At 39.8% G+C, this 15,990-nt stretch overlaps 1 protein-coding gene across 1 annotated transcript in view; it reads left to right on the top strand.

Annotated features, from left to right (window-relative positions):
* The window catches only part of LOC118333956 (ecto-NOX disulfide-thiol exchanger 2-like), a 158,340-nt gene that overhangs the window by 97,082 nt on the left and 45,268 nt on the right, over positions 1–15,990 (top strand). Inside the window, exon 4 of the mRNA XM_035669776.1 lies at positions 11,836–11,991. Coding sequence (XP_035525669.1) covers positions 11,836–11,991 — 156 coding nt within the window. The remainder of the gene's footprint in view (positions 1–11,835; positions 11,992–15,990) is intronic.

The raw sequence follows: 15,990 nt of genomic DNA, 5'->3' as shown, positions 1-15,990 counted from the left end.
TTCTGCCTGAAATTTAAGGTGTGAAGAGTGAGGGCATGATGAGACATGCGTGCATTTACTTCTTTTCTTCATGTGGAGTTCTGAACTTTGACCGGCAGCCTCGACCAATAGCAGGCAATGGTCACTCGCCTACATTCAAGCATGTGTGACAATGCCCTTATACTAGAATTATATAAGGTCCCCTGACTCCACAACAACGAATAAATTTGTAATTTGTCCCGCTTTGGCAGGTGAAACAAAGCTTACACGCAAGTCAGGCAGATGTCAGTCAAGCACAGTCTGTACACGCCCACACAGTTCAGAGAAAACGTTTAATCAGGCACAATAATTAACACCTGTGTGGGTGTATTGTGTCTGTGCAGGGCTTTTAAAAACCCAGCAACATGGCCCAAGACTTTTAAGACGCTGCACGCAACCAGTGAGTTAAGTAATTGCCTCCAGTACTTTCCATGATACCACAATGTGTCATTTTCTATGCTACACATGCAAAATACACGTCCATGACAGCTTCGGAGTTAAACGCCTAGTTCAAAGCCATGCTAAGAAACTGTTAGACCTACCTCTATACTGAACAGACTAAAGATCAAATTGATATTGATCTTCTCATCTGACTGCTGGTAAGAAAACAAACGCGTCTAATTTCCCAAAATGTCCTATTTTCCTTTAAGTTAAGAGTCCCTGCATTTCATCCTCCATTATTTAATCAGTGCTGTCCAGACAGCTGCACCAACAGACTGTGAAGCACTTTGTCAATTCTCCTTTTAGAAAAGTGCTGTATAAATAAAGATGATGATTATTAAAGTATTACTGGTGTGGACAGATGATATAACAGACTGAATAAAGACATCCTGCTAAAGTGTCATCACCTAGTCAACACAATAATTGCTTAATTGATTTAATCCTACATTATCTGTCATTTTGCAAGAGTCATTTGTCATTCTGTACCATAGCCATCTTATTTTTAGAATTAAATTGTTTTCTTTATAACCAGGGGCAGGCGTGGGATCTGTCTATATCAGTTTGTTTGTTTGTTCATCACACTAGTGATCTAAATTTGATATACACTTAGAAAATGGATACATCTCAACACTGCGATCAATCAGTTTGTCAGTGGCATAACAACTAAAGGTCAAAACAAAGCAACATATTTGTCACTTACTGATGCAGGAAGAGACTGAATTATATTAAGATGTTTTTACAGTTTGTGGCTGCGACATCATCAGCGTCATTAATGTAACTGTGCAAACAGCTCAGCTGACACATTAACTGTTTATTAAGCCTCATTTCAACTACAGTGTGCCATAATGTAGACTCACCTGTTTTCATATCAGTACTCGCAACCTTGACGATGAAAACAGTATAAAAAAGAAGAAAACCTAAAAATTTAAATTAAGTTCATAAATAGCTGACCTAAAAAAACAATGTAATAATATTTAGATTATGTCTATCACTTCTCCACACATCACCACAATTTTTTATCTCCACCTCATCATATCTCTGCTCTAGAAAAACCCATGTCCACCTGGCCTTTACAGTATATTCATATATATATATATATATATAAGTCAGATGTTGTGTGAGACAGATGGACTCCTCGTGTCCAGGGTAGAGTACTATTTTGTCACTGCAGCTTAATGTTATTGAATTCAGGCAGGCAAACTTTTTCAGTTTAAGTTTGGTTGACCGTAAAGATGAGAAGTCTATTGATCAATATATGATAGATAATTTTATGGTCAGGGTTGGTGAATGGAGGTTGTTATTTTACACCCCCACTGTGATGACAGCAGAATACCATAGAATAGCCAGAAAAATGTTTCTTCTCTATGTCTCCACTCTTTGTCAAGTATGATCTCGTCTTTCTGTTATGGTGTCTCTCTCTCTCTCTCTCTCTCTCTGCCTTTTTCTCTCTCTCTTTCTGACCTTACAGCCTTACAAGCTACCACTTATTATCACAGACACACAGACACTCTCATCTCTAAATCTGGCAGGATTTATTCACTCTCGCAGCTATGTCTAAGACATTTTATCAGGGATATAATTTTGCAATTTTCAGGAGTTTTCAAGAGACTTCAGGACTCATACATTACATTGTCCTCTGCAGAAAGATGAAGGCAGTTTTTTTTTACTTTTTCTTTTATACTGATTACATCTGAGTATTCACAACAAAATGGTATGTACAGGCTTTTTACGTAAAGTTGTCTTAAAGCTTTCTTTCTTGGTCACTATTTACAACAGTTGTTGAGATATTTAATGCTGGAACAAAGTAGTCTACTGACCGACATTGCCATACCGATTAGTTAGGCTACAAGTAGGGCTGCCCCTAAAAACTCCATGATGAGTCGAGGAGCCCTTAACTCATGTAGTCTGATTTAGGAGTATTGTGATGCTGAACTGCAAAAAAGGAACAAATAATCAAATCTTTTTATGTAAAAAGATATTGATATTTCGTCAATACGAAAGATATTTTGTATTGACGAAATCCAATTTGACTGACAAAATCCTGAGTCGGGTACAGCCCTTGTAACAAGTTTGAAAACTGGATTCACAAAACTATAAACAAACTGTCAAATTAATTAAAGAGTCCAGAAGAATAAAAGTAAAACATAGAACAGTTAACCCAACATAAATATAGCACAAAATATATAAGAGACTTTTTTAACATACCATATTCTGAACACAAAATAGCTGTATGAAATCAGACAAATTGTGATATGACCATGTCAGTTACCATATGAACTCTTGATTCATGGTAAGAACGTGTACTGAACAAGCATGTGGCAGGCATTTGTTTTCAGTTCTTAATGCGTTGGTATTAAACTATTAAAACAACCTAGCATTAAAAGGTTTAAATTTGTGTGGGAATTAAGACGTCCTAATCAACTGACAGTACAAGGATGAAAGTAACATTGAAGCTGGTAGTCTGCAGGTTTTAGGCCAGCTGCAGGAGAATGGATAAAGGACCAGAGAGGACGTGACGGAAACTGAACAGCTTTACGTCATCCATAGAACATCCATCTACTTTACTAATTGTTTCAGCTCAGTGTGAAATGTGACTTTAGTGTCTTTGTGTAATCAGATAGTTGGCAACATGTTAGCAGCAACATACAGAAAACCAGTTTAAAACTAATTTTAGTCTTCTGGATAGTCTTGCAGAGTCTCCATGTCTATTAAAGACCACATCTGTTGATTTCACAATGGTTAAAATGCCGTCCAGGAGAATTAGTTAAATTACAGATGAGCACAGTAATGTTCCTGTGTAATGTTAATCCAGTCCAAACGGGCCTTTGCTGGAACTGGAGCTTTGCCAGTACAGGTTGCTACTAGCAACAGTATGTTCAAGTGAAACCAACTGCTAGTGACATTAAACTGTCAACTAATTAGTGATTATTTACCCTGGATGAACATTTACATTAAAACCAAATGGTTTGTTAAACAATATACCTGCTGCCAGCTTTAAACCTAAACCCAATTTGATTTCATTCCTCATAACATTTATTTTCTCTGTGCCTTTTGTTTTCTTATGCAGCACATTCATGAGTATCACCATTGTAATTAATTATGCTCTATCAGTAATGGGCCGGTTTTGAAATATTGTTTATTTGGTCTTTTAACTTAAATTAAATTCAACAAAACATTAAAAGGCCTTGAAATGTTTTAATGTAGCGTTCTGAAGGTTATATTGTGTAGTACTGACTGCAGATGTGAAATTCAGTGCTTACTGGCCCCACTACATTGTTGAGTCAGAGGCCATAGTCTGCTGGAGGGGATTAAAGTCCAGTGTGTAACATTTAGGAGGATCTGTTGGCAGAAGTGGAATGTAATATTTATAGATATGCTTTCATTAGTGTATAATGACCTGAAAATAGGAACCGTTGTGTTTTCATTACCTTAGAATGAGCCGCTTTTGTCTACATAGGGAGCAGGTCCACCATGTTGAACCACCATGTTTCTACAGTAGCCCAGAACGGACAAACCAAACTCTGTTGGGATCTGCAATCATACTGACTGTTTTTCATTTACTGCAAAATGGCAGTTCTGTTAACTTACAGCACTCCAGGACAACAAGGGCATCTCGTCATAGAAATAGATGTTTCTATTACAAGCAATAATGGCATTGATTGGCTGGTTTGGACTCTTATTAGAAGTGTTATTGGATGGAGGCCACAAGGCAGCTGCTATTGAGACTAAGGAAGAAAGGTGGATGAATATACTCTCTCTCCCAGTTTCACACATAAACAAACACACACACACACACACACACACACACTGCTCTCATACACAGAAACATATTCTAGCCAATATAGAAAAACTCATGAGTGGAATTTTTGTATTTTTGAATGAACAAAAAGGGCTCACAGGAGGAAGAGAGTTTCCCATGGTTCTCTCTGCTGTGTGCACTTGGCACATGCTAGTTATACATGAACTTACAGACACAAACACACACATTCTCATACTCTGTGATGTAACCTACTACACGATCAGCAAGAGATTGATTTAACTGACTGATCTTAATGTCCTATATAAAGGAGAAATGAATAGTGTAAAAATTAATGATGGAAAATGTGGTTCGTAAAAGTTTCATAGAGTTTAAGAGGTACAATCTATGCAGAATGAATGTGTTATATCTGTCACAATACAGAAAATTAAATGAATAATTCTTCATAGTTAATATAAATTGATGGATTTTCAAGAGATATCTGCTGGAGATAAGGAGGGGAATGGAGATACAGACGGGGGGACAGTTGGCAGGGTGAGTAAAAGGCCAAGTTCCAGGAGGCTCAGGCCTGTCTGTTCATCAGAAAATATTACCCATATTACCCAGCATGCCTCACAGCGGCTGCCCGTGTCCCCCCGACCGCCACCCATGGCTGACTCTGCTGAGAGGGAACATTTACTGTGGAAATCACAGTTTGAAGAGGAAGGAAGGGGGAGGAGAGGTTGTGTCAAGGCGGAAAAGGGAGTACAACAATGACAGCCAGGAGCTTGTTGTAGTCAAATTTATATTCTTTATTGTGCTGAAATCCATAATAAAGAATATGAAATGCATTTACATTTAACAAACCGCCAGGAGAGATTTTACATTAGAAATACAACGGCCAGAGCTGAGGGTGTACTGTATGTGTAAATGCTTTAGAGCAGTGGTAGTAATGAAGGCGCACACAGAGAAATGTATAAAAAAAAAAAATTCAAACAGTGAGCGAGAGAAAAAGAGATCAGAGATAAACAGACACAGAGACTAGCGGTCTTGTGTGGGTGGTCGGAGAACAAGAAGGTTTCTCTTGATGTTTTCGTTTAAGGGCACTTTCATGATCTCTGGGTCTCGGAGGAGTTTCTCACTACAGACCCCTTTTGCACCGAAACCACTCAAACACTGGGTCCTTGCACCGTTGAAACATAAAACATGGCTTCCGGACTGAAGCTCCATTGTTGCCATAGCGATGAAAGAACAAGAGCAACTGAAAATCCCCCTGGAAGAAGAGACAGTAAGTAATATCTCATCACGCACGTCTCTACTGCTGCTGCAGCTGCTGCTCTCTGCACATACACATGCTCTTACAGGACTTCTAAACACACACTGTCTCTGTGTTTGTGTGTAGATGGATGTAGGACTGTTGTTTCAGGTGAATGCTTTAAAACGGACTTAATCATTGTGGTAATGATGAAAAAGTGGCCATACTTACATCATTAAAGAGTGATCACTTATTGAAAAACTTTTTTGGTTGTTTTTGGTCACATTATAAGAATGCTTTGATTATTCCCAGCAGCAGTCACATTTGGGGATTTTGGTCCAAACTTTTACAATTGTCCTAAGGCAGCCCAAAATCACACAGTATAACGGTTTCTCAGAGGAGACATTTTCTATTTGTGTAAAAATGAGAGTCCCAAATGCAATGTCTCAAGGCTGTTAAATTTAACTTAGACTACTGTGAGTGGAGAAATGTGTATTTCTTTGTACTCTATATTATGGATTTTTTTTTTTGAGTGTGTGATTTGACAGTGTGATTGCTGACTATTGGTGCAAACAAAAGAAGCCCTCCTTGTTTGATTCTGATGGAATTTCACATTCATTTATTTCAGAAACAAGAGAAAGAACACCAACCAACCGAAGCATGCCCAGAAATCCAATCTTCGGCTTTAAATTCAATTTGGGTTCAGTTTTACTGATAATACATGTACCGAGTTTTATTTCAGTCTAGTTTATAATCATCATGTTTACACATTAGTGAACTTTTGCTTTTTTGTTATTGGATTAAACAAAATATGTGAGATTTTTAAATTATGTGCTAAAACAAATATTTAACACAAACCGACATGGGTTTTGTTGAGGGAAGTCGGTCATGCTCCTTATCTGATTAGATCTTACTTTAAATACAAACTTATTTTGCCCTCAGTCAACGTTTAAGTTGTGAGCACAACAGAACAAATAAGCAGAATTTCTTGCTGTATTTTTGTACATGTAAAGGAATATCAGCTTGGAGTCTGATAGGATTACCATGGCAAAGAAAATGGAGCAAAACAGATAAACAAACTAACAAACAGAAATGTGCAGGCGTAGGGAGAAGCACAAATACACAGAGTAACTCAGCCCTGAGCAGTCAGATCATGTCTGTTGAAGGTATTGTGCTGACCTGAGTTCAGCGCGCTAGAAGCAGGTGAAACCGGGATGTAACCCTGGAGACAACTTTTTGTCTGATCTCAATGTTTTCCTGGGTCCTATAGAGCCTTATTTAATTCTTTGTACAGAGAGTACAAAAACAGAAAAACAGGCATGTTGACACAAACAGAATCCCATTCTGACAGGAAAAATAAATGAATGATAATCGTTTGTATAAATATAATTAGATATATAGATGGACACGGCTTACAGGTAAATAAAAATCGTATATCTCCTCAGTTTATAAATGCTGCTCATGTCTCACATTTTCAGACGACTGTTCATATCCATTCAGGATGTAAGCCATATCCCCCACCAGTATAAACTGTCAGTGATGGTGAAAAGTCATGCGTGTACAGAGTAACAATAGCATGTCCATTTTCTTACCCACTCTTCTCCCACTTGACCTGAACACATTTCTGTGATGGAAGCTACCTTCACGTTTTGACTGAACTGAGGCTTTTCTTGAACTTTTTCTATTGTTGTGTCTCTGTCTGCTAACTTTTAGCCCTACCAAACTGCAATGAACAACAATTAATGACATAAAATTGACTTCTTGGTATGGCACTAATGACATGGCCAGATCTGAGTAAGCAGATAGGTCTGATTTTTACTCAGGAGCCAGATTATTGAAATTCAAGTATGTTCAGTGTGCAGTATTCTTTGCCGCCTTCTTAGTTAGTCAAAAGATTGCTTTTTTTTAACGTGTCATTGTCACACAAACACTGCTATAAACATAAAGAACACCAGTCATGTCTTAAAATAACCTAACCTATATTAATTAAAATAGGGAAGGGTAATGGAAAAGATGGGTGATGAGTGACACAGAGCATCTCTAAAGGCAGAGTAATATGGTGCTTGACCTTTCTTCACCCTTGTTTCTGCTCACTCTGGTGCTGAATGTTAGTGAAGTTGGCTGGACCATGTTTACACAAATATTCCTGGCAGCTACAATGCTCTCCCCCGTCCCCATTTTTGTCTATCAGACCATATTTCCCTGCTCCTCCTGCCTGCTTACACCCAGCTTAAAAAAAGGGTAAAGCCACCAATAAACAGCAGCTCTACCGGACTGTTTGGAGTGCACAGACTGGCACATGTTCAGAGAGGTTGCCACCCAGGAGAACCACATCAATTAGGAGGAATATACACCATCAGTGACATCAAATGTGTTGATGATGTGGCACAAAGAAAATAAAATCATTCCCCAACCAGAAAGCCTGGATGAATGGAGAGGTAAGGGGCTTCATCCAGAGCCAAAAAAGCTGCCTTTTGGTCAGGTGACAAGGAAGTGTACAGCACCGCCAGAGCGAGACTGAAAGCTGGCATCAAGGACGCAAAGCGGGGACACCAGCAGAGGCTGGAGAGAGACCTCAACACCAACAACACCAAAGATATGTGGCAGACGATCCAAAACACACAGGCCACAAAAGCAGGAGAGCCCCTATCATGTGTGACACGACGCTGCCAGATGAGCTGAACACATTTTATGCTCACTTTGATCTACTCAATAAAGAGTCCGCTGTAAAGTCGACTCCCCCTCTACAGGATCGGCTCCTGTCAGTGGCTGCAGTGCATGTGAGGGCAATCCTGCTAAGAGTAAATATGACAAAAGCTGCTGTGCGGGATAACATCCCCGGCCACATACTAAGAACATGCCAATCAGCTAGTTAATGTCATTACTGACATTTTTAACATATAACTGTCACGGGAGAGTGTTTCCACCTGCTTCAAGAAAGCCACTATCTTGCCTGTACCTAAAAAGTCTGCAGTATCTAGTCTAAACAATCTCCGCCCCATGGCACTCACTTCCATTCTGATGTGAAGTGCTTTGATAAACCGGCTCTGCAGCACATAGTGAATAATATTTTATATAAATTATATAAATTTGTTATATATTTTATAAGACTTTCTCACTAAGAGACCCCAGACAGTTCAGTGTCTTGGCCGGAGCCACTCAGGGGTTTGTGCTTAGCCCCTCACATACACCCATGACTGCATCGCCCGACATGGACACAACAGCTAATGATGGTGGTGTCATCTGCAAACTGCATAACAACAGTTTGCAGATGACACTACCATCATTAGCTAAAATTAAAAGAATGATTAGGCTTTAATTCGGGAGGAAATCAACAATTTTGCAGAGTGGTGTACATAAAACAACTACTGCTCAACTCCAGCTAAACCAAAGAGCTGATTGTTGATTTTAGGAAAAATGAGGCAAAGACTAACTCTTCCCTGTTCACATTAATGGAGCTTAGGTGGAGCAGGTGAGCAGTTTTAGGTTCCTGGTAAGCAACATCACAGAGAACCTGTCATGGTCATCTCACAACTCCACACTGGTTAAGAAAGCACAGAAACTACTATATTTCTTAAGGTAACTTCTTGTTAACTAGAAGCAGGAAGCATCCTGATTGGAAACATCACAAACTGGCATGGGATATGCACGGCCCAGGACAGGATGGCTCTGCAGCGAGTAATTAAAACCACTCAGAATATCACTGGTACTCAGCCAGCATCACTGATATCAGTGAGGTGAGGTGCTTGTGCAGACCCCAAGGATACTAAAAAACACTACACACCCAAGCCACAGCCTCTTCACCCTGCTGCCATCTGGCCATATATATACTTGATACACTTGCTTCGTAACCACATGGATGCTTTGCAGTCATTTATGAGGACATGTACAACCAACGGTCCAAACATTTGCAGGATATGCAAGAATTCATCATATGAAAGCACAGTAAAAAGCAATTATATATCCAGCCAAGTATCCACTAACTTCAGAGCAGCTTCTTCCCTCAGGTTGAGACTCCTTAAGTCATCCTCAGCACTTGGCCATGTGAAATTGTTTTGACTTATTATGCAGCTATCTACTGTATGTAATTTGTTTTTGTGAGTGTAAAGGGAACTCCAACTCTATCTCGTTATACAACTCTGTGTTATAAAATGATAAATAAATCCACCTTGTAAACTACTAATGAAGCAGATGCTTGCACTTCTTCCTCTATTGCTGTTGAGTGTGTATGCCATTTTGGCAGACGGAGATGAGGCTGAACTATGACCAGAACACACTTTCTATCTCTGTGACTTTAAGCAGATCCAAGCGGTGGTAGCTGACGTGGTAGAGCTAACGCCCCATGTACCAAGGCTGAGTCCTTGGGTTTGAATCAGACTTGTGGGCCTTTGCTGTGTGTTCCCCTCTCTCTCTCTATTCCCCTTTCCTGTCCATCTCTCAAGCTGTCCTGTCTAGTAAAGGGTAAAACAATCCCCCAAAAATATATAAAAGAAAAGGACCTGAGACTTGACATGTAAGATGTTATAGGAGCTTATTGTTGGGTGGCTGTGCAGGTGCTCCAGACTGTAATTGAGCAGAGGACATGAATAATAGTATTTTTCCAAATCCTTGGTAAGGTGCAATTAAATTGACAGGGTGTCATGGTGACATGAACCTCAACCTCCCCTGTAAAAACCCGGTGACTCAGAGCCAACTTAGAAAAATGGGATTTGGTTTTATCCATGCTATTCTTATTCATCAATACTGAACATTTTCCAACCATGCAGCAGTGTTGTAGATTGTCTAACCTTCAGGGCAGCCTTTTGCTTCTATTCATTTCACTATGGTAGAAAAATCAACTCGCTTGAGCTATAAATTATCGATTAAAGTGCAGTGAATATCTTTTTATCATATAGTTTCTGTTGTTGTGTAAGGCTTTTGAAAGTGTCCATCACTTACTGATGGTGCGTCCTTGTGCTGATTAAACACAAATGTAAAATAAGAGAGGCCCAACAAAATCAAACTCAGAACACAGACAATAACAAAACAGGGATATTGTGAAATATAAAGGATACATTGCATAACAGTGCTGTTATTCAGCACCCAGATATTGTTTTTCTGTCCCTTTCTGTCTCAACAAATACAGATAAGAATACAATTAGTGACATCTGTGACCACCCTAGACAGATACAGAGATACAGTTTTAATGGAAAACAGTATCCTGGTGTGCTGTTGTAATAATTGGATTAGATTTTATGGCTCTGTTTCTCTTTTGCTGCTTCACTCCTGCATCCCTTATCTTTCCTCTCAGTGATATCCATCTTCCTCTCCTCCACCTCACCAGAACAAGTCATTCATCGCTCTGGCAACCCAGCAGTGTTTTCATTATCACCTGCCTGCTCTCCCTCTGTCACCTGGCTAAAGACTGATGCCAGGGTCATCAACAGGAGACAGAGAAAGCCAGATGAACCACCACAGTATTGCAGCTCTTCATCTTTATGGTGTTTAGTTTAGCAGCATCGTGTCACTGCTAACTTTTTCCGTCCCTCCCATTACTCTGCTGCATAATAGCTCATCGAGCCCATGTCAGTCCTCTTGAGTGAACATTGCATCAGTGTTTTGTTGTGCTTTCATTTCAGTTTTGTCTCAGTCAAGTTTCTGTCACTCATGGGGATGGAGACTTGGCATGCACGGCATTGCATACACACTCCACACAATGGCCTCCTTTCTCTGCTGCTCTCTGCTGCAGGTGCAGTGGAGACTCATGGGAGAGGGCAACGTATTTCCACTTCAAAAAAAGCTGGGAATGTGCGTGAGAGTACAAATGTGTGTGTTTGAGTGTGTGCCCAGGTGCAGTCTAAATCAGTACCTGTGACTATAGCGTCTGTGTTTCCTGAAATTCCTTTGTGATGTTACAGGTCAACATGAAAGACTAAAGAGGAGGAGAGAGGGAGACAGAGAGCAAGCCAGAGTGTGTAATACGAGTGTGTGTGTGTCTGGAAGAGACGGAGAGATATTTCAAGAAAGAAAGACACCGGGAGAGACAGAGAGAATGAGAAAAAAAGACAAGAGACTAAGTAAAAATAGTTTAAATATGCATGTTTCTCGTTAGATGATTTATTCATGAGTGGCTGACATATTCAGTTATTTATAAACTGCTTGTGTGTCACCACTGTTGACAGAAGTGTTGCTCTGTGTTCACAGAGGAAGTACACAATGTAAAATGGAACATGAAACAACCAGCATGTGCTCAAATAATGCCACAGCAAAGGTTAGCCGTGACTGATAAGTAGTTAGGAAACAGAAGCTAACTTCTTAATGTGTGTGCACCGTGTGTCACAGCTTTCTGAGCCGCTGCTGTATTATTTGCTACGTATTCTCATCCATGTTTCTCTCCTGACTCCAGATTTTGACCCCAGTCTTGGGCTGATGACTGGCATTGCCCCCATGAATCCCATGATGCCCGGCCTGGGCCTGGCGCCCCCACCCCTCTCCCAGGATGCACCAGTTGTCAAGGAGATCCTCCACTGCAAGAGCTGCACTCTGTTTCCTCCCAACCCCAGTAAGTCTCATAGTAGTTATCACTTCTGTTGTAACAGATATAAGCATCGCGCAAACGCAGCAAGCTGACCCGTCTTCAGCGAGCCTGGAGCATGTTTTATTTATTGATGCAGTAGTGTGCATTATCTATGACTTATCTCTGTCCTCGTCCTCACACTTGGGCTCTGGATATACACACCTATGCACCATTCAGCCAGATATTGTTTGACAACAAAGAAGTATTCTTTAGCACCTCTTAGTACCTCTTAGTACCTCTACCCAGCAGAGCGTGGCTCATTCGCATTCACGTTTCATCAGGAAGGAATGAAGAGAGGGAGGGGAGAAATTAGAGATGTGTGTGTGTGTGCGTGTATGCATGCAGGCGTGCACTTTGATGTCTGTGAATGTATAATTGGAGGAGTGACCTCTGTGAACACGTAATGCAGTGCTGCTGCCTTCAATATGCCAGGCCGAAAGAGGTGATGGACTCTGTCCTCCTCTTTGCTCAGCTCAACCTTATCGCTGTATCTTTCCTTAATCTCTCTCCACCTGCTCGCTCTACTGTACAGTATACATCCATAGTTCTTCCTCTCTTTCTCAATCATATACAGCATCTCCTCTCCTCCCACCTTTTGTTAAAGAGGTCAAATCCACTTAATTACCTGATCACCTCTGACTCTTCCAGCTACTAGTTCCAGTTCAAAAGGTCTCTGTCAGGTTCTGACCATTAAACATAGGTATACTAACACACGCAAACCTGGATACACACACGGTTGTGTTTTTATTATGAAGTCTTTGTCCATCAGGATCTGAAATGAACAGGGGTTTATGGCAAGAAAATGGAGGGTAAAAATCCCTTTTCTCATGAGTAAATAGATTCATTGTCATTGTTACTTGTAGCTATAGCACTGTCTTCTGTGGGCCACTATAGGTGATTCATGGTAACTGGGTTAATCTTTCCATTGTGTTCTGAAGAAATAAAAGGAGATCTTTTTTCTTATTATTGGAAAGCCAGGAGAGAATGTTGGCAGATTGTGTTGACCATATATAATAGCAGGTCAAAAAAGGTTAAATAGCCAATATTATATAAAAATGAGCAACAGTAGAGTGGAATAGGGACTGAACACCATTCTTATCCTTAGTGGAGGCTCTGGGATGGCTCCTTAATGTGCCATTGCCTCTGTGACAACAGCCCAGTCCCTCTTATAGCCTCCATAAAATACCCCATTGCAATTTATGCCAAGATGCAGAGCAAATTTATTATTTCCTATTTCAATACATTTGCCTGTGCAGAGGCTCTACACTGTGAGATGATTTCTCTGTACCATTTATACTGAGGTAATATCACTGGTTGCATGGGGAAATTGTGGGTAATGTTGTAAATGCATTATCAGTTATTGGGCCCAAGTCAGAGCATATTTAATATATGCTTTTTCTTTTTTTCTTTTTTTCATGTCATAACATTCATTTTTAACTTTTTATTATATTATTTACATCATAAATACGCCCTATTTTAATTTTTTATTTGTCATTTTGGTTTGGTTTGATTTTAACCTGTACAAATACACAAAACTAAATGGTAAATGTTCAGTTACTATATCTAGATATATTCATGCCATTGAATTAACAGCAAAAAAAAAAAACCCATTTCCTTGTGACTATAGTCACACTTTTCCTTCACACTTTGTTTTATTCTGTAAATAATTAAACGTGATCTTAGTGTTCACTCCCACTGGGATGAACTTTTCTCATCTGTCCTGGGGCTTTTTCAAGGCAGCCACACATGTCAGATGGAGAACACATCAATTTCAACTTAGACTACTAGAGCTCCTCACTACAACCAGCGTGGGAGTCTGCCTTTGATACCAAGTGTGTTTTGAGTTCAGTGTTCACCCTTAGTATAAAGCATCACTGTCATGGTTTAATACAGACAGAGAAATGTAGCATACACTATAAATTAATCAATAAATGTTTCCCCTGCACCTTTAAACCTTTGCATGAGCTGTGATAGTGATCACAGACAAGCACACAGATGAAAAGCCGTGTACCTTGTACAGAGTTCTTTCTAATCCTGAGGCTAAATGAGGAGTCCGGCTGTTAACTGCTCAACGTTACAACACAAGAACCTGTCATGAACACACATTGTATGACGTTAGGTAACATTCTTTCTCAGTGTGAGGACTTTTGCCATTTTCTTTCCTTTTTTTCTTGTCATGGAGGCACAGAGTAGAAGGTAGCAATGTCCTCAAATTCTTAAAAGCCCCATTACTAAAAGATAGTTATTCTTAAATTCAGGCCTTCACTATACCCTCTGAGCCTTTTCATTGTGTAAATGACAAAAGATGTAAAATAAACAGAGAGATTTAAAAAAAAAAAAAAGTCATGAGCAAGATGCATTCAGATGCAGCTCAGTGGGTACAGATGGCACATACGCTGCTAAGTTTAAGGACTCCATCTCCTGTGGACCACTCACACACAAGATTTAAGCACTCATGCTACTTGTAAAGCACTTTGGATAAAAGCATCCACCCAGTGATGTGTTAAGATATAATGTGGGGCATCCATTAAACTGCTTGAACGAAATCTCTCACTTCAACCCTTTCCTCCATCTTCTCTACAACAGTATCTTCACACATCTTCGGGATATTTCCTGCCACAATTTCATTCTCGCTCACCTTTTCTCTCACACCATTTGTCTCCTCCTATTCATTTCCTTCCCTTTATGTCACCTTTAAGGCAAGAAGTGCGCCATAGATGAGAGTGGGTAGGAAAGATGAGTCTTCAGAGGAAGCCAATTTACTCCCAACATGAAAGAGTAGCACTTTCTCCCCCTTTGAAAGATGCCACTGTTGCCTTCTACAATAGACCAAGAGTGTGTCAAAACTTTCCTTTGAAACCAATAGGAAGACATTCCTCAGTAGCAGACATTTTTAAAGAGAGAAAAAGGCCATCTAAATAACAGCATTTCAGGTTAAAATTTAACGCAGCAACTTATTTTTATAAGATGGCAAGACACTCACCCAGAACTGAACTGAGCTCACTTGTAGGCTTTCCACCGTAATTGGAGCCTCTGGGGTTCCTCTAAGGGGGTAACAGCATGATAAAACTCCACCACCGGGGACTACGCAGGGGGTCGTAATATAAGCTGAAATGCATTTTCTTTAAATTCATTCTTAAAAAGGATGTGTGTGTGTGTGTGGTGTGGTGGTTTTTGTGTTGTTGTGTGTGGTGTGAGTGTGAAGTGTTGTGTCTGTGTGTGTGTGTGTGTGTGCGTGTGTGGGGGAACAAAAAAATAGGGAGAAAATGGCAACCGTGGACAGAAATGTTGCGGTGTGTTTTTTCCCTTAAGTGTGCTGTGTGTGGAATTAGAGGATGATTGTGAGTCAGTGCTCCATTTCCTAAGGTATTTGTTGTGTGTCCGGCAGGCGATAGCAGTGAGTGTGTGTGTGATGGGGATAGAGGGCAGCAGGCTGCATATGGTGGCTATCACAGGAAGCCGGACCCCCAGCTACTGCACCTCGGACATGCAGCTTCCTCCTCATTGACCTTTAACTGAACAGCAAATAAACTCAGTCGGCCTCTCCTTTTTTTCATATCCACATCTTTGTTTTTATGTTTCTCCTCCATTTTTTGACTTTCATTATCTTTTTTCTTCCTTTTTTGTTGTTTAATTTGTATACATACAATATATAATTCAGGACAATATATATAGATTCTGATCATGTCCTATTTCTATCTTTTTTAAACAGTTTCTAAAAAATTTTATGTGAAAATGCCAAATCTTATAGTTAAAGTTAAAGTTCTTGGGAAGTCTTGGTGTTATGATGAGCCTCAGCAAGCATTATATAATTTGAGTGCTCATTGTTTAAGAGTTGACAATTTGTTAGATCTCCAGTAAACTGTGATGCATATAGAGCTAGATCAAAATATATATATAATTATTATTCTAAATATGTGAATTCAAATCGTCTTGTCTGATAGTACCTAATATCGTTGAGTTGATTCAGCAATATGTCATTAT

The sequence above is a fragment of the Morone saxatilis genome, unplaced genomic scaffold, assembly GCF_004916995.1.
Source record: "Morone saxatilis isolate NCDOM2014 unplaced genomic scaffold, NCSU_SB_2.0 Contig22, whole genome shotgun sequence".
NCBI classification, from domain to species: domain Eukaryota; kingdom Metazoa; phylum Chordata; class Actinopteri; family Moronidae; genus Morone; species Morone saxatilis.
Note: the sequence above shows the minus strand (reverse complement) of the source record. Positions and strands in the feature narration are given on the sequence as shown.